General features: G+C 43.7%; 1 protein-coding gene across 1 annotated transcript in view; it reads right to left on the bottom strand.

The window, feature by feature from the left end:
- The window catches only part of Clip4 (CAP-Gly domain containing linker protein family member 4), a 69,329-nt gene that overhangs the window by 24,933 nt on the left and 24,269 nt on the right, over positions 1 to 20,127 (bottom strand). The window contains exons 7-12 of the mRNA XM_041631279.1: positions 19,424 to 19,660; positions 14,799 to 14,934; positions 7,070 to 7,210; positions 3,745 to 3,834; positions 2,942 to 3,091; positions 95 to 229 (exon numbers count right to left, since the gene is read on the bottom strand). Coding sequence (XP_041487213.1) covers positions 95 to 229; positions 2,942 to 3,091; positions 3,745 to 3,834; positions 7,070 to 7,210; positions 14,799 to 14,934; positions 19,424 to 19,660 — 889 coding nt within the window. The remainder of the gene's footprint in view (positions 1 to 94; positions 230 to 2,941; positions 3,092 to 3,744; positions 3,835 to 7,069; positions 7,211 to 14,798; positions 14,935 to 19,423; positions 19,661 to 20,127) is intronic.

The following is a 20,127-nucleotide window of genomic DNA, read 5'->3' as shown; positions in this document are numbered from 1 at the left end:
AGTGACAACTCCTGGTGACTAACCACACCTGCTGCTGAAATTTTAAGTCTTTGCTACAGAACTCATGTTGAGCCAAGGCCATTCATGTCATTACCTGGAGCGAAGTTTGTTGTCCCAAAGAACTTAATGGTGCCCACTCTCTGGCCCACCACCAACACTCTCTCTCCAAGGCGGAGTTCTCCATCACGGCGGGCGCTACTTGCCGCAGATGGTGCTGAAGAATTCAAACCTGTTCAAGTGGTGGGTTGGAGATTTGGGAAGGAAGGGAAAGAGGAAAGAAAACAAAGGGGGGAAAACTCAAAAAGCACATTAGTTTAAAAATATCACTCATCTGGCTAGTTGGGTATTTCATTATGCATTCGACACAGCAGTGACCCTCGCCCAGGAGGTCAAGGCACTCAGAGCAAGTATGGATTCCCTGAGGAAACCACTAGGAAAGACTCAATTCCACTACCACAGCCAGGTGTATTCTCTGCTCCAACAGAGCACTGCATGCGAAGAACCAGAGCTGTGCAAGCCGTTCCTCCGTCATGGTGACCTGCCTTCAATGCTACGGCATGGAAGTAAATACAGACAACACAGGAAGAACATGTGAAACCAAGTGGTAGGACAGGTGTGACCAGCGGGCCAATCCCGAGTTGTATGAAGCAGAGCTGCTGTATTTACCCAGACCCGGCGTAAGTGATACACAAGAATGTAGCTGCAGCTGAAACTACCACAGGCTGAGCAGACCACACTGAACAACCCAAAATGTCGTGTTCCAAAGTCTGAACGTCCTCAAGTTCACATTCAGATCAGAGAGCCACCTCTCAGAGCTTCGGATTTTGAAGGATTTAAGACTTCAGAGCTTCTGGTTAGAGATGGTCAAACAGTAGGTTGCATAAATATTCCAATACCCCAAACAGGACACATTTGGGGTAAGGAATTCCCAACGTTTGACTGGTCCTGATTGCCCTAGCTTGTTTCCTTAGGCTCAATCCAAAACTAGCCCTAAAATGCTCACTGTCTAGTATCTGGTCTTTGAGAAATACTGTCTCAAAGCTGTTCAAATCCAGAAGGTGGAATCCTGGGCCCTGTCCTATTGGTAACAAGTACAGTGTAACAGCCCCCATCCGAGAAGGCCTTGAGAACATTAAGTGAGGCCTGGGAGGGTCAACCACGGAGCGGGACTGAAAGCACAGGAGAAAACACGAGCCTGTGAAGATGGAGTCAAGGACGCCTGGGCCCCCGTGAAGCCCAGACCTCGTCACCAAACTCTGCAGCTCACTCTACAGTTTACACCGTGCTCCTCATAAAAGGTACGAGGAGGAGTAAAGCTTCACCTTAGGAGTCAACCAAGACAGGTGCACAGCTCACAGGTGCCACAGTCAGACTGACACCCAGTCCCAGGGCCAGGACACCTCAGGGCTGCCCACTGCCTTTGCAGCTCAGTCAAGGTCCAGAGTGAAGCCCTCCTCCCACCCTTCCCCCCTCCTGGCCCTTTCTTTCTGCTCCCATTTACTGTCCCTCCGGCCTAATCTGAGCTCTGCCATCTACCCTCCTCTCAGTGCAAAAATCCACAGGAAAAAAAAAAAAACAGACTCACTCTAGAAAAGTTTATGGAACTGTCTCTGACACAGTCACAGACACCTCCCGTTCTCTGCTCTTTCCCCGGGAAAGGTGACTTTTTTCATTCTGATCCTTACCTTCGTCCTCACTATTATTAGGACAACACAATCCTCAGATTATCAAAAGGAAAAGGTAAGTACACAGTCACACTAGAACCGCTTGTTGGGGGCAGGGCATAAATCTACACTCATATAAATTCTAAAATCCAGTAAAGGTCAAAAGTCTAAACTCCAAATACAAGAGTATTTTAAATGCAAATAAAATAACACCAGGAGGGTTCTCAGGACTCAGAAGAGAAGGTGGCTAAAGTGGCCAGGGAGTTGGAGAGGGAAGGCAATTGTACTCCAGAACTAACTCCAAGCCCAACTTCCAGGTTCCCCATGTTTCAGACCTGGCTTCTAGGGTTACTGTATTAGGGTCACTGCTGAGGCTTTGGGGACTCCACACCACCAATAGGTGGCTTGGGGTTTTGCTTTTCTGGGGTGAGGATTGAACCCACACCCTCACTGTGTTAGGCAAGCACCTGAAAACTGAACCAAACTTCCAGCCTCCCCAAAATGTATTTTTAAACAGAAAACAAAGAAAAGCCAAAACCAAAACCACTGTCCTGAACACTTTCTATGATAAAACACTGGTTCTGTGCAGGTATTAAGTGGTGGCCATCGTGAGAATTGTTTAGAACAATCTACACCAAAAAAAAAAAAAAAAATGGTTCCACTCTCCTACAGGGCAAGGCAGACAGGGTTTGAGACCATGTAGGTGGACTTCAGTTGGAAGCCTGCCATGGCGCTTTCCTCATCCTCACACATGGAGGGAGAGTGGTCCCCTCCACAACACTGTCGACCTGGAGCCACCCTGAGCCTCTCCTGAACATGTCAGAAACGACCTTGGCAAAAGCAGAGCGAAGACACCTTTCTAAAGAGGAAGCTGATAGGACAGCACATGAGAGAGCTGGATTAGATGACAGAATGCAGCTTCTGTACTCCAACTGCAGAGCCAGGAGTCCTGACTGGAGGCTGGGGGCGGGGGCACAGCAAGAAACTCTGGTGTGACTGAAGCCAAGGGGTACAGTGGTAAAGGGGTCCTGCATGGTGCCACCCAAAAAGCACAGCTCAGTCTACCTGGGAGGAAGGGAGAAGTGGGAGAGGGGAGACGGACTGAAGCAGGGCAGGGGAAAAGGGAAGGGGAGTGGGGGAAGGGAACTGGGGGAAAGGTGAAGGGTAAAAGGTGAAGGGTGAAGGGCTCCTTCTACACATTAAAAAGAGCAAATCCACTTACAAACAAACCAAGATAAAAAACACCAAGAAAGCCTGGTTGAAAAAGCCATAGATACCAGCACTGGCTCTGGATGGGAGAGAGGGGCTTTTGCTGAGGGTTTTCTTGCCATTGCTGCTGCTTGTAGTCAGCTGCTTCTTGGGGTGACTCTGCTTGTGGTCCAGCGAGGATGTGGAGGAGGAGCTGCTGATGGACCCAGGCTGGGGAGCTGATAGGGGAACAGGAAAGAATCATACATGAAATGTTTTAAAAATAAAAAACAAAAAAGCAAACAAAAGAAAAGAAAGGGACTACTAAGATGTTTTCTGAGCAAACGCTTCTAAGACGCTTCACTCAGTCTCCTCGACTGTGGATTAGCTAGTGTCAGTTTAAATGCCTGATTTCACCCAAACGCACAGCTGCTTACACACCAAGCAGATCGTTGTTTATACAAGCAGAAAAGTTTAAGGATTCACGGTGAACTATTGTATGTAGGGGTGTCACCCTATCAACTAATGGAAGCTAATCTAACCCCCAAACACTCTCTACTGTCCTTAGGGGAAACTGTGATAGAGCCCCTTCAGAGACACAAGCACACACACACACACACACACACACACACGCACACCACCATGTCTTAAGGTGACAACATTTTTAACCTTAAAGCATCTGTATTCAACCTGAAGGTGAGTAAGACTGCAGAGGGTCTTCCCTGCAGACCCTGGACAGCTGCCACGTCTACTGCTAAACTGGTAGTTCTTTACACATGGTAAGAAACGGGTTACGGTAGTCTGTAGTTTTAAAGGGGTTTTTCCTTCACGGCTTTAACATGAGTCTGTAAGCTGTTCTGCAGTGATGGCCCAGGAGTGAGGGTTACAGTACCATCATTTTCTGGTGCAGTCTTCAGCTCTTCACTGGGAGGCAAGGAGAGTGTGGACTCTGAAGCATTCTCCTTTTTTGATGGCATCAATCCTGGTGAATAAGGACAGAAATGATTTCAGAAAAAGACAATTTTGCTAACATTAAGCAAGAAAAATGTATTTTCTGTAAAGTATATGCATCTCTCAATATCTAAATCTTTCCCACTTCTTTTGTGACTTGTTTTGTTTTGAGACAGGGTTTGTCTATGAAGCTCTGGTATCCAGGAACTCACTCTGTAGACCAGGGGACCTAGTCTCCCAGAACTCACAGAGATCTGTCTACCTCTGCCACCCAAGTGCTGGGATTGAAGACGTGCACGACTACTTAGTCACTTCTAAAAACACGGTGAATACACTTTCACAGACAGAAGGAACCAGCACCTCAATGTTTAAGGGAGTAAAAAGGAGCTGGACACACTGCTCAGTGCACAGCACCTACCGAGTTCTAGACTCCAGCTCTGCGAAACTAAGAAAAAAGAAGAGGCTGTATTTGCAGTACATCTAAGAACTTCCCCCAGCGCTGCCCCACTAATCATCCCTAAAATATCTGAAGCATTATAACTGATGGTTAATAGGATTGCTCAGAACTTCTCTGTCACACCAGAGGGCGTGGCAAACCTGTCAGTGCTGAGATATGGCTGAGAAGGACTTGAAAACAGATTATATAACATTGTTTCCTACTACATCCAATTCCCACAACAATCCCATCTGGGCAGGAGGGGCAGGGATAGAAAAGCTCTTAATAATAAATAACAGTTGTTGGATAAGACTTTCTTATCAATCGTATCAACTTATTTAAAGAAACTAAATGGATCTCCACACTTGTATTTCCAGTCAATATTTGGAGTGAAGAACTCTCCCAGGGGACTTGTCTACAAGCTGAATCCATACACAGTCCTCTCCCTGAAAAGTTCTCGGCTTAACACGGCCAAAGACCTGACAACCAGTGACTGTGTGTGAGGACACTGTTCATCCCAAGGTCCAGCGAGGGAGGAAGCCGTGGAAGCTCTGCAAAGAGCCAGGGGCTCCTCAAGATCTCACCGAACTGGGGCTGCAGTGGGTCGAACGTCTTCCCCCAGAGTAGAGGTCTGGTAGGAAGAAGTGAGAGTAAGAATTCTTGGGAAGTCAGAGAGAAAAATCTCACAGAATGGCGCGGCATATGGGAAGCTTGTCTGGAAAGGAGTCCTCTGGGGACTCAGATGAGGGAAACTGAACAAGCAGATAACAGTAAACCTCAGAGGGGCCAGTGCCTGGCTAAGGGGGTTGCCCAACTGGATAGTGCTTGCCTCGCATTGCAAGTTCAATTCCTAGGTCTTCAAGAGAAGGGGGGTGGGGGGAAAGGGCAGAGGATTTGAGGGGGGAGGGGGAAGACTGGAGAGGAAAGGGGAGAGAATTGAAGGGGTGGAAGGATTAGAGGGAAGGTGGGTGCTGCAACTCCCCTGTAGAGAGGACAGGCGGGAATAGCCTGTCCAGAATGAGTCTTGTCCTGGACTTGAAAGGGAGGACTAGTCTGGATAGACAGTCCAGTTATGTGATATTTCTTCAGTGGCCACAGCAAGAAGGAAGGGGAAGGAAGGCTAGAAGCAGGGGCCAAGGGCAATTGCTCCAGTGGCCCAAGGAGGGCATGAGATGCCACAGCAGCTGCAACGAGGGAAGACAACCTGCGGAGTGCAATTCCCAGTGATTTCATTTTCCAGCCCTAGAGTTCCATTTGGTCCTTTCAGCTGAACTGTCATCAAGATGACTGAACATGAAGTTTTAAAAATGATATAAAGATCTTTTTGTGTATCTGCCCAGCTTCCCCTTAAAACAGCATTTCACAAACTATAGAACAATGTCCCAACCAGGACACGTGCATTGTTCTCAGCCACTAATGTATACTTGCCATCAGTGTGTGTGTGTGTGTGTGTGTGTGTGTGTGTGTGTATGCGCACGCACACACACACACATGTTCATACACACATGCACAGCATTTCAATCTTCTTTTTGTTTCTCCTGAAGCTTGTTTTAAGAGAGCTCATCTTAATTTTCTTGCTTTTTTCTTTGTGCCCTAAGCTCATTTATTGCACCTTAATTTTCATCCTGAGAACATGACTGTGATATACTCTCTAAAGTATTTTGGTTTGGATTTTTTGAGGGTAAGATCTCATTATGTAATCCCAGATATGAAGTATCAAGAATATCTATAGATAAAAACTTTACAGCCATATTAAGATATTTTAAATTATCCTACTAAACAGAAAAATATTCCAAGCATATAATTAAAGATGGCTGTAACAATGTCAGCTCTTTTAAATTGGTAGAAAGATTAAATGTGATATCAGCTTAAACTTTAGTATATCTATTTTTAAAAGAGACTTAAGAACACATTCTAAACTATGTAACAAGTGGGACTTACAGGGGTCCCAAAGAAGGGGGACAACAATCTTTAAGATAGGAAGGAGGCTTTTCTCTATGCTGAGAGCAAGATTCTTTCTTAATTATGAAGAACAACCGAGGGCCCTTGAGCAAACAAGTAGAACAGAAAAGACACACTGCACATCTGGACAACATCCTTTTAGATGGTGGAAAGCCTTCCTGCTCCAGCTACCAATGGGTTAACAGATATTTACTGAGTACCTATTTTGTGTTATGTGCTCCTATGAATACTATATCACAAATTATTCTCACGGTCTACTTGAATTTAGAATTTGACTGAAAGCACAAAAGATTTACACAAATAAAGCAATCAATGGGCAAGATAACAACCGGACTGTACAGATTATAAGAATACACATACACGGTTGGAGAACAAAGAGGTTAAACAAGTTGGATTTCTCAGCGAGGAGCAGGGTCTGTATGGAGTGAGGAACAGCAAGGACCTCTGAGGGACACCCACAGGTGAGGAGAGGCAGAGGGAGAGTGAGCACGTGCGTGCGTGGAGCAGGACAGAGGGTCAGCAAAGCACAGCCAACCAGAGGAGCAGAAAAGAGGCCCCATCCAGCAACAAAAGGACATCCAGAAGAAGCAAGGAGCAGGAACTCGCTGGAGGCATAAAACCCAGCACTGAGGCTGACCATGGAGTGTTAGAAGCACACAGAAAGTAGGAAAGGATGAAGCTGAACCAACACTCCCAGGACTTGTGTCCTTATTCACAACTGAGACTGAAAACACAGAGCCTTGGTTTTGTGAGGTTTGGCTTGTGCGGTGGACTAACAAAAAGAGTAAAGCAGTTTGAACACCATAAATGCCACAAATACAATCTGAAATATAGTCTAGGCGGGCATGATTGTCCCAGCTTGACCTACCAGAATTCACTTTGGACGTGACGTGAGCTACATCAACCTTCTGGGATCGGACGTGTGGTGCCGCTCTCATGGAAAGAGTGTGTGTGGTATTTTTCTTTCCCTCTTTTACTTTACTTATCTTTGAAAGGGGCGCAAAAATACCTGAGGGCAAAAACAGAATTGTAGTTAGTGTGGAATGACTGAATAATTTCAAACACAGGGCAAATGCTAACTGCTCTAACTCAGGCTCTGTTTAGTACCTACCACACATCTTGTAAGGAGACATGGTACTCACCCTCAGAGACTGTACAATCATCTAGTGCAAAGGCTAACTACATAAGAACTTAGGAAGCACACAAGAGATACATAATCAACTGTGGAGTGAGGCTCAGGGGAAGAAGAAATGTGTAGAAGTTACCATCTTCTCTAAGTGACTGAGAATAAACAATTACACAGCGTAAGCCACGCCACTTCATGTCATCCTCCCACACTGTGGCTCTTCATACCCTGTCTCCTCTTCCTTCTGTACTGCACACCTTTGAAAGACAAATTCAAATGCTGCTCTTGCCTGTATTCTCCCACTCTAACTAATTACAGTCCCTTACACACAGTACAGACACAATAAATCTGTTTGTATAACATAATCTTCCCCAAAGGCCTAGCCCTCAATTCCTGCCAATCAGAAGCAACACAGTGTGTACTGAGGAAGGGAGGTGAACAGAGACAGGGGACTGACGACCTATAGCAGTTGGGAATATAAAATCCCACTAAAGAGTTTATGGAGGCAATAAAATATCCAGTTTGAGTAAGTACACACAGACATTGAGGAGAGTGAATACGAACTCTATATGCCAAGATTGTCTCCCTAACACACTTAAAAAGAAAACAAAGTCATAATGTGTACAGTACACTCTGAGTGTTTACAATCTAACAAACACACATCATATAGAACGTGATCTGTTAAAGCAGGGTGTGAGCACTCTGCCCACAGCTGAGAAGTGCCAGCTGCCGTGCTTCCCTGAAAACCTTTGGTGTTCCTTTCTCCTTTGGACTCTGCATGACCTTCTCTTGATTTTCCTGACCTTTAGAACATATTTGTAATTATCTTTCATGCCACTGACCTGAGGTTGTCCTTGACTTTCTATTCAAATTTCTTTTCGTTGCAAATTGTGCACCAAGAGGGAAAGGAGAGAGAGAGAACAAAACTTGACAGTGAGGATGATGGCAACGATACGATTAAATCTGACAAGGTTTGAAGAAGGAAATATTCTACTCTGTGTATATGTGTTTCTACACTTTCTGGAACTCGGGAATTCTTACCTAATCCTCCTCATGGAATTAATTTTAAGGAAATAAACTTAGAGGTGTGCACACGGGCTGTGAGGCTATGCTTGTATAAAAAAAAAAGGACCGCAAGAGGCACACTTTCTAGCTTATCAAAACATACTGACCTCTAACCATGTTCCAGGGATACTTTTTGGAGAAAATAAAATCTAGGAAAAAAGTAATTGTCTGGCAACAAGACAAACAAAATTGACCCCATCTGTGAGCTATAGCAGCCCCTCTATCTGCCCAGATACGTTCAGGGTGTTCTGCATAAACTATGTTTTTCCTACCCAGGCATTAAAATGTAATTTAGAAACCAAGTACAGTAGAAAATCAACACTGGCCAATCATAGCATAGACCAGCTAGCTAACAAGGTGCTATCAGCGATGACTGTTAAAAGGATGTGGTGGCCCCTGACCCTGGGATATCTTATGGCACTGTACTATAATGTGGTTGACCATGGGGAACTGAAACCACACATTAATGAATTCTGCTGTGCTGCATCACCACCAACAAGCAAGACAGTGAAGACAGAGTCATTCATGAAACACAGTCAAGAAATTTAAAAACCAGGCCAGTAAGAAGACTCATAAAGGACACCAAGAGCCAGGCGGTGGTGGCGCACACCTTTAATCCCAGCACTCGGGAGGCAGAGGCAGACGGATCTCTGTGAGTTCGAGGCCAGCCTGGTCTAGAAGAGCTAGTTCCAGGACAGGAACCAAAAGCTACGGAGAAACCCTGTCTCGAAAATAAAAAAGAAAAACGATAAAGGCCACCAAGCCTGACAACCTGACTTCAATCCCTGGGGACCACATAGTAGAAGAGAATCAACTCCTACAAACTGTCCTCTGACCTCCATACACCATGGTACACTAAAATGTGCACATGCAGGCATGCACACACCCACACACATACACACAATACACAAATGTAAAAAGGAAAAAATATTATTATTACAGTATAAAATTATATCCGTGGGAAACTTTGTGTGAATACAGGCAATCAAACCAAAGAACTGAAAATTAGAACATATATATGAAAATAGAGTACAAACTTTACTTCTAATTTGATTTGTCAGTAACATCATACATGACGCTCAATAAGTGACCTGCTTTCTTTCGTTTTTATTATGAGATAAAGTTTCATGTAACCCATGATGACCTGAAACTGGCTATGTATCCATGGATGGACTTAAATTTCTGATCCTCCTGCCTCTGCTTCCTAAGTACCTTCATGCATTTATGTGGTGCCAAGATGAAATCCAAGCCTCAAGCAGTTCAGTAAGTGCTCCATTAACTGAGGCTGCACCCAGTCAAGGTTCCTTCTTGTCTTAATTTGAGGGAAAATGTGTGGGTTTTTTTTTTTTTTTTGTAATCTCCAAAGGAACTTTCCATATAGAAATACATTTGTTTCAAAGGTGATGGAGGAGGATCATCTGTCTATCTGTTGCTTTCATTGGTTAATTAATAAAGAAAATTACTTGGCCTGATAGGTCAAAACATAGGTAGGCGGGGAAGACAGAACAGAATGCTGGGAGGAAGAAGGCAGTGAAGCAGATACTATAGCTCTCCTCTCCAAGATGGACGCAGGTTAAGATCCTTCCTGGTAAGGCACCACCTCGTGGTGCTACACAGATAATTAGAAATGGGTTAATCAAGATGTGAGAATTAGCCAGTGAGAGGCTAGAGCTAATGGGCCAAGCAGTGTTTAAAAGAATACAATTTGTGTGTTGTTATTTCGGGTGTAAAGCTAGCCATGCAGGAGCTGGGCGGGAACACAGCCTGCAGCTCCTTCTACACAAAGGATAATAAAATATTTAATTCTAATGACTTAAAAAAATTATATTCACACAATTCCTCATTTGCACTGATCTTGTTTGTCTTCCTTTATCATTATTATTATTAATCAAGTCACTTGGGCAAACCATGACTACATTTGAAGTTGTGGCTGGGAAAACAGTGAGCAGGCTCCCTCGCTGCCTGGTAACCCAGCATGCTCACTGGCTTTCCCCAGAAGCTGACCCAACTGTAAGGTTGACCAAAAAGAAGCACATGGCCATTCCTTTTAAAAGAAGAGCAGTGACTTCTCAGATACACACAGCTCGTCTAATGTGTTCGACCCCATTAAAAATGTCAGCAACAAATAAAAATGGTATAAATTATAAGAGAAATTTACTTTTTAATGAAGAAAATGGAAGCTTCTGAGTGGAGGAAAAAAAGACAGCCTGAAACTCCTAATCGGCAGCCGGAGAAGCTCGGGAAAGCAGCTGGCAAACTATGGTGGGTGAGAGACGCATCCTGGCCACCGCTAGGCTCCGGCGTTGTCCTGGTACAGAGCCACGACAATCTGCTCACACTGTCTGTGCTGCTCACTCACAGTAACAGCGGCACTGGGCATCACAACAGAGACCATGAGGCCTACCAAGGAGTCACTGTCTGGCCTCTCCAGCTTGCCAAGTTCTACACTAGATAATACTGTCTTAAATACTAAGGGGACACGTTTTACGATCAGTCTGCAGCTCCTCCTCCCTAACTACCTCAGCAAACAGTAGAAATAAATGTTGTCAGAATGGGGGGTTCTTATTTTACGCCTGAGACTTCTTTCAGGAAGCTACTGAAGGATGTGCTCTACCAAAACGGGGGCATAAACTAAGAAAGAAACTGGCTGGACAAAGCAATAGCACCAAATCTTTCCCTTTACAGAACAAAGTGGAGAGGTGTCTAAGAGAATGAGCCATTTATATGGATTATTTACAAACACAAGCATTGATCTGCTATCAGAAGATACAGCTTGGGGACTTCCACAGAGGTTCTTGCTTCCGAAGAGCACGTGTCAGGGGGAAGGAAGGCTTGTTTCTTTCCAATAAGCCTGACAGTCTATCAAGTTAGAGTGTTTACTCTGGTAATTACTGGAAAGCACAACACTATTAAATCAATTACTAAGAGGCTACAACTTAACAAACTAGTATAGCTAGCGCAAACAAACTGAACACAGTGATCCTGGGATGAACCACAGCACTGACCCCAACTCAGTGTATAAACACAGCACAAAACCAGAGGCAGGAATGAAGGAGAGAATCCCCACCTGCACTGCCCTCCACCTCAGGCACCTTAGCAATGACCTCACTCAGTACACCAAGATTACTCAGCAGGAGCATGACCTTAATTTTTAAATTATGGCCCCCACATCCCAACCTGCCTCTGATTATTTAAGGTCCAGAAGCAGAAACCCAAGGCTCCCAGCTCTGCTTTACCAAGCTTGCCTGTCCTTCCAGTGAGCCCATGAGCCCATGCCAGCAACCTCACCACAAATCTGACTGACACCGACCCAATGCGTGACTAAAAGTCTGTGATCCTGTTCTGAGCTTGGCTGCCAAAAGTAGTCATCAGAGAAAAATTCAGACTAAACCCCTGACCCTGTTCCAGCAAAGCTCCTAATGGGATCCATAATTATGTGCAGAAAAATATAAACATTTCCACATGAATAAAATATGTAATTTATAACTAGCTCTTGAATTATATATCATCAAGAACAATTATATATTACATTTATTAAGGAATAAAAATAAAATATAATCATCATAAAGGAAAAATATTTAGCTGTATATTAAATGTCATAATAGATTGTGAGTAAAGTTCAAACCCGAATACCAAATTGGAAAAATGAATTTTTTTTAAACTCTCAGCAGTTCCTAAACACTAATATTTCAGTTTAAATAGACAACCATGTATATACAGGAGCCAAATAACTCTGTCTCCCTCTCTCCTGTCTCTGTCACTGTCTCTCTCTCTCTCTCTCTCTCTCTCTCTCTCTCTCTCTCTCTGTGTGTGTGTGTGTGTGTGTGTGTGTGTGTGTGTGTGTTTCTCTCTTACACAAGGCACAACAAAGTATTTAGGATCTTCTTGCACAAGGCTGGGAAGATAGCTTAGTTGGTAAAGTGCTTGCTATACAAACATAACATGTCTGAAAGCACATGCCTACAACCCCAGAAGACAGGCAGATCTCTGGGGATTGCTGGTCAGCCAGCCTCAACAAATCAGTGAGCTCCAGCCAGAAAGAGACCCTGCTTCAAAAAACAAGATGGTTCCTGAGGAACAATACCCAAAGTTAACCTCTGTCCTACACACACACACACACACACACACACACACACACACACATACACACACACACACAATGAATATATACATAAAACTAAAATTAAAAATTTTTTGTCTCATCATAATCTGAGAAATAGGAATGAAAAACAAGTTTTTAACCCATCAAATTGGAAAACTTAAAGGAAAAGAAGCCGGTTTTTAAAAATCACATTTTTGAGGAATATTTAAAAACTTACACAAATTATAATAAGATATCCAGTTAAAATGTAGAATATATAACAAATATATATGTATACATACATATATAAAATCTATGAGAGCCAGAGAGAGGAACAGTGGGCTGAGATGATCAAAATACATTGATTAAATATGTAAAATTTTCAAAGAAAAACATTTTAAAAGTTTAAAACATATCAAAAATATGCAAGTGATTTCTATTTTCTTCCTTCTCCTGTTTTATGACTTTTATGTCTTACACACTGAGCATTTTTATAAGCAAAAAGTATAAATAGGCAAGGACAAGGGTCTACCCTAAGTGTGTGACAGAGAGAAACCAGGACTAATTATATAACCTGACAGGCGCCAGCTAAGCAGCCGGCAGCTCTGTGCTGACAGTCCCCACCCAGGTAGCTTATATCGCCCAGTATACTTTATCCTCACCTCACCTAAGCCTCGGGCCCTCTCCCATTTTATAGGAGCCAGACCGAGGATCACACAGCCCCAACCTGAAGCTGAGGAAGAGTCAGTAATGAAAGCCCACAATTCTCATCAGGGTGCTGCCCCCTTCCAGCTGAGCTGGGCAACCATGCAGGTAATGTCAGAGAGGAGGAAAAACAACAACATAGTGAGAACAGCAGACCAACCTCAGCATGTCTGAGTGTGTGAAGGAAAGAGAAAGCAGAACAGGGGGATGTGAGGAGGGAAGAGGGCAGAGGGAAGGCATTCAGACAAACGTTTGTAAGGAAGAGAAAGGACTGTCCCAGCTCAGGGACAGAGTCAAAGCCGTTCTCACCGCTTTTCCATCTTCTCACGTCCCTCATGGCTTGCTGGCTCCAGAGAGCCAAGTCCCTCCCTGTGGCCTGATACCACCACATGCAGATCTACAGAACCTGGCTGCTAACCGGGCTACAGAACCTGCTGCCTAACTGTGCTCACAGACACGCTAAGCAGCAGGCCCGCCCACCTCAACTGCTTCCTTTCACAGCCCCCCACCTACTCAACTGTCTGCCCCTCAAAACCACCCCAGAGAAGGTGAATAGACAGCTCAACTGGGAATTGTGTTAGGATGTGAGTTTAACACCCAGCACCAACACAACATGTGAGCATGTGACTGTAATCCCAATGCCTTGGGGCAGAAAACAGGAGGTTCCCCAGGGCTCAGGGCTGGCCAACCAGAGTAGCTGAGTCCCAAGAGCCAGCGGAACACCACCTCTGGCCTCTACATGCACACTGGTGTGCACGCACAATCAGTCCCAGTGAGTCCCAGGGCAGAGAGGCAGAAATTCCCTCCCTGAAAGAACAAGCCAATCCCAGCATACTCTCCATTCACCACCAGTACCAGATGCCTGTGACTCCTGTGAACTGGTTCTCTAAACCACCACAGCATCGCTGCATGCTCCAACCTGGAATCAGGTCCCTGGATCGGGAACCACAGATCCCAGCATGTGGGCTCTTCTCCCTGACCACCCTGGATTCTAACATCCATCCCTCTACTCAGTCTGCTTGTCTGTCCTCAGCTCTCTTGCAGACTTCTTCTAGTAGAATATTCTGAAAGAACAACTGGGTAAACCAGACTCTGTTCTTCGTCAGCACCCATTCCCAAACAGTGTGACAAACCTTGACAAGAAGAGGACCTAGCCTTGCAGCCGCTAACTTCTCTACATTTGTGTCCCCAAGTCTACAGTCGGTCTCTGGCATCCCGTGGCTGCCCCCTGCACTGCCCTGACCTGATCGAGTTCCTCTCCTCACTGCCCACCTCCATCCTCCTCTCTCCCACCTCCATCCACCCCCAGGTCCTCTCCTTACATCAGAAAATGACCTCACTTCTCATTTTCTGAGAAAACAGAAACATCTTCCCAGAATCGCTCTCCTTAGGGAGAGTGAGCCATGCCTGGACTGATGCCAGGCTAACCCTGGCACAACCCTTTCAACTTCTCAAGGACCTTCCTCCTCCAACCATCCCCTCCTTTAAATCATTCCCATCAATGGAAACAAGATATACCAGCTCCTGCATGGAAAATAGCCTCAGTCCACACCCTCCTATATAAACTAAAAGAAAGGATGAAGCAGAACTGATCAGGGGCAGAACGTGGTTCAACCTTACCATATTTGGGAGCACATTTGAAGTACTGGACTCTCCCAACACTTCCATTGTTTTTTCCTTCTGGCTCATCCAGCTCAACGCCAGCCCACTGCCCACTTGCAAATTCAGTTGTTCCACAAAATCTTAATGTCCCGACCTAGAGAAAACATAAAACTGGTTTTCAGTCTTATTAGTACTTCTAACTGCCCTTTTCTTAGCAATAGTACTTTGTAAGTCTTTCGAAGTAGACTTTTGAATAAAAAAACAATTTTGCCAAGACTTTTTTAATGGCAAAGGAGTTTACCAGGAAGACATGGGATCCTTCCTAGGTGATGTTCTTTCCCAGTAGAACTGGAAAGAAAAGTCCATGTTGCAATGGGATCCAGCTCACCTCTCTCAGTTACCAAGAGCAGGCCAGAAATCAGTGACGATACATAGAGAAAAAGGAAGCCAGCTATAAACCAACTCAACTAAACTGCTATCTATAGAGTACCCCACCCAAAACAGAGCATATAAGTGCCAAAGAGCAGAGCTGGAGAGATGGCTCAACACCCACACCCACAAGACAGCTCACAACTGTCTGTTACTTCAATTCCAGGAAATCCATTGTACATGTCTAACCTCCGTGGGTACCAGGTACACAGGTGGTGCGTATACATTCATGCAGGCAAAACACCCAGACACATGCAATAAAAAATAAATTTTAAATTTTATTTTTTGTTTGTTTTGTTGTTTTTCTTGTTTTGTTTTGAGACAGGGTTTCTCTGTGTAGTCCTGGCTGTCGTGGAACTTGTTTTGTTGACCAGGCTGGCCTCGAACTTATAGAGATCCGCCTGCCTCTACCTCCCAAGTGCTGGGATTAAAGATGTGTGCTACCACTGCCTGGTTAAATTTTAAGAAAGAATAGAAATCACATATAATATGTTTTCGAACCATAACAGAGTTAAACTAGAAACCATTAGCAGAGAGATACATGATACTCTCTGGATACATGTAATTGTACCAAGTACCTATAAATAACCCATGGTGAAGGAGAGGAAAATCAGAAGGAAAATTTTTTTAAAATATTTGAATGAAAATTAGTCTATCAGAATATGAGCGTGCACCTTAGAAATAGCCAAAAACAAAGTGTCTAAATTTCCACCTCAGCAAACTAAGATTAAGACCCAAAGCCAGAGAGAGAAACTAATAAATATTCAAATAAACTGAGAACATAAAAATAATACAGAAAATCAATAAAACCAATAACACATTTTTTTGAAAATTAAAATTACTAAACCTCTATACAAAAGCCATATTTTAAAAAAGAGAGAGAGAGCTAAAAGACACAAATTGCCAACATCACCAACAAAAGGGGGACATAGCGGCCAATATTTGAGAAAATGAGCCGATATTACGAACAGCGCTGCCTGCCCATTCATCTCACAGGTGCTATTAAACATTTCAGTTCCTTGGAAGATACAGACTCTCAAAATGCAATTAATGCCTGAATTTGTGATTTAAAACTGAAAAAAGAAAAAAGCTCCCAAGAACAGATAGCTCCGATGACGAATTTTACCAAAAATGTCTTAACAAAAACAAATTTTGTACAAGCTCTTCCAGAATTTAAATGAAGGGACTGATTCCCAAGGCATTTTAGGAAACCAACATAACCTTGACATTAAAAATGGCCAAAGACACAAGCAACTACATGTATATCCCTCTAGAGCACAAACATAGGCATCTTCAATTTAGAGTCAATCCGACAGCAATAAGTAGACTGCTACATGGTGATGAAGGGATGCAAAGATGTCATGGAGGGAATTACCCAACACAATCCTCCCGTCCACACACTGAAGGGAAAGACAGAAAAGATGCCTGCAACCAACTGCAACACCCTTCCATGACGACAGCTTAAAGAGAAGGCACAACTTGGCAGCTGAGGACCTCTTCAACTTAACAAAAGACGTCTACACTAAAACCACAGCTAGCAATATAATGCGACCTCACTTGGAGAAAGGGGGAGAGAGGAGGGGAAAGACCAGAAGAAGGATGAGGAGACAAGATGATTCTGTACAGAGAATCCACAGAGTAAAAAATTAAGGACAGGTGGTCAATATTCAAAAATCAACTATTTCCATATACTAGAAATGAACAACCAGAAAAGGAAATTTCAACAATAGCACACAAAAAATTAAGTCTAAATCTAGCAAATTTAATACTTAAATGGTTAAAATCATGGAGGTTGATTAAATAATTCAAAACTCATATGAATACAAGAAGATATTGTGCTTAAGATGCAAAATATACTTGACCAAATCTAGACTCAACAACACTCAATTCAAAATCTCATAAGGGTTTTTTTTTAATATAGAAATGAAGGAACTAATTCTAAAACTTAAATGTTAAAAGGAAAGGAACTAGAATATCAAAACAGTTTGGCAGGGAAATTGAAGTCCTAACACCTGCTGGATGTTTGCCAATGCAAGCGATGATGGCATTTAAGACAGGGGAGTCATCAGAACAGGGCAGGATCAACACAGAAAAAAAAAACCCTAACACACACGGCCATGGGATGTTTGAAGAGCCCAAGGCATGGGATAGCAGGAAAGAAGCAACCACATGGTTAAAAAACAGAAGAAACAAACCCAAGCTATAGTTCGTCCTCTCAAAAATTAACTCAAGGGGGTCGAGGAGAGCTTATGATCTTTTACCATAAAGACTTAAGTTCACCACCCAAACTGAAAAGCCAAGCACTGTGGTACATGCCTATAACTTCAACTCTGGAAAGATGCAGACAGAGGGATCCCTGGGGCTGCTGGACAGTTGTCTAGCAGAATCAGCAAGCTACAGGCTCAGCAGAGACTGGGTCTCAAGAAGTACAGCAGAGTGCAACCGAGGGAGACACCTAAAGTCATCCTCCGGGATTCCACGTTTATGCACATATACATATACACAGACATCCTCTCCTCCCCCCCCCCTCTCTCTCTCTCTCACACACACACACACACACACACACACAAACACGCAGTAAACACAAAACTAGCTGAATGTATTGGAAACACTACAATCTCAGCTTTAGGGAAGATGGACGATCTGGAGTTCAAAATCATTCTCAGCTACATAATAAATGCTTCTACTTGAATGTAAAATTATCCAACCAAAAAGTAAATAAAATAACTTTTTTCTTTTATTTTTGAGATAATAAAATTACATCATTTTCCATTCCTTTCCTCCCTCCAAACTCTCTCATATACTTCTCCTGGTTCTCTTTCAAGTTCATGGTCTTTTCTTCCATTAACTGTTGTTATACAGAAATTAAGAGTCTATACATATATATTCCAAAATATAAACTGATCTATCTGTTCAACGTTACTTATATGTAAACCAGCATAACCAGAATAACAATCTAAAATTTGTTCTTATACCCACAAGTTAAGTGTAGTCCTCAGTCCTCATCAAAGAAAACCCATCTCTGAAACACTGCGACTCTTCGAAGCCCCTCTAAGACACAATTACAGGAATGCTACAAAGACTTGATGTTCAATAACAATTTCTTAAAAGCTATATATTCTATGTATTTTATATATTCAATTTCCTGGCATTTAATTGAACCTGTGAAAAACTAACTAACGTCCTATTGCTTTGTAACGAGTGAATTCCATTTATCCGAATCGGTGGTTGTTTCTTTGCAACCCAGTTTCCCATGCTAGATCAAGCTTCAGCTTCACGATTCTCTGAGAAGCCCTCATCATCCATCCGAACACTGAGATGTAAGCAGTTTTTGGAAGGTTAACATCCAGGCACATGTTCCCTGTTCCACTCCACGCCTGGAGCTTCTTATTACCTCAGAACTAAAAATAAACACTGCTGATGAGTGGCATGTGGCTCAGTGGTCCAGCACTTCCCACACTTCACAAGACTGTGCTCAAGTCCCAGCCCTGGAGGGAGGAGGAAGCCCCCAAAAGAGGTATCAAAGGAGAGAGAGAAAAGGTCACAGTGAAGGTCACACAGGAACTGCAGCTCTGCCTATCTATCAAGCCTTTATGTAAAGAGGCACTGGCTGACCTCCCATCTGCAAGTTTTGTGGTATCTGAATGTTCCCTATTCGTGAGATTTCAAAGGCAAACACAGAACAGTAATGAAGGTCTTCTTCGCTCAGTTGGCAGGAGAAGTGCCACTGGCAGGGACGATCCAGAGCAGACAGAGCGAGGCCATTTCTCAGCTCCCACATCTAAATTCAGTCAACCGTTCTCTATGCCACTTTTCCCATATAGAGAACTTTCCTATCAAGTTCAGACACCTCATATTCTTAAACTGCTTCCTACAAGCAAACTTACACTTAAATTTCATATTTTCACTGGGTGGTGATGGTGCACAGCTTTAAATCCAGCACTTGGGAGCCAAAGACAGGTGAATCCCTTTGAGTTTGAGGCCAGCCTGGAATACAAAGGGAGTTCCACGACACCCAGGGCTACACAGAGAAACTGTCTCAAAAAAAAAAAGACTACACATTTTCAGGCAAGTATTTTTCTGTCTGTCCATGTGTGTTGAAAGTTTTTCAAAAAAAACCTCAAAATTGTGACCATGTGGCACACAACCCCTAGATACAGACCAGAGGTGACAACAGTAAGAATAACTTCAGGGACTGCAATGACTTATTATACCTTCTGTCCTGCAATCACAACACGGTCTCCCAACTTCAAGCCAAGAGATGCCAGCATGGCCTTGCTGGTAGCATGATCACTGCTTGGAAGCACGGCCTTAGAGATGGAGCAGGACAGAGGCGCCGCATCCAAGAGCATCTGCTTAATTTCCTTAGCAGTTGCTGCAGCGTCGGCCATCTCCAGAGGCATGTCCACTGGGTCCGGAACAACATCCACCGGGATCTGTCCTTTATCATTCTACCACAGAGACAAGGGGAAAAAATCCTTAGCTCTTACGTGCTCGGAGCACTAGAGAACCACCTACGACTCTTAATGCAGGGTTTTAAAGTCAGACACAGCCATTTATTTACTCAAATCTTCTCGATGAACTCTTCTGCAGTACCAGGAACCATTCTAGGTGCTAAAGATACCAGTGAAGGAATAAAAACACTCTGCTGCCCTCCAAGAGGGCACACCCTTGTGGGATAGCCAGAGCATCAACAGATTATGTGGTGCGCTAACCAGGAGCTGAGTGGTAGGAAGACACCAGGGCACAGAGAAAATGGGCACCTGGGTGGCTGTATGGGAGCTGGTGACATAAAGATGGTGCGGGAACCCTCACTGACAAGATGCATTTACCCAGAGGTGCAAAGGAGATAAGAGGAGGGGGTCTGGTAGGCAATCATTCTGTACACTGAGAAGGGCCAGTACCAGGGCAGAGAGAT

Source organism: Microtus oregoni, unplaced genomic scaffold (genome assembly GCF_018167655.1).
Source record: "Microtus oregoni isolate MIOR12 unplaced genomic scaffold, Mior012 000036F_ref0000092, whole genome shotgun sequence".
NCBI classification, from domain to species: domain Eukaryota; kingdom Metazoa; phylum Chordata; class Mammalia; order Rodentia; family Cricetidae; genus Microtus; species Microtus oregoni.
This window is presented reverse-complemented; position numbering and strand designations above follow the sequence as displayed.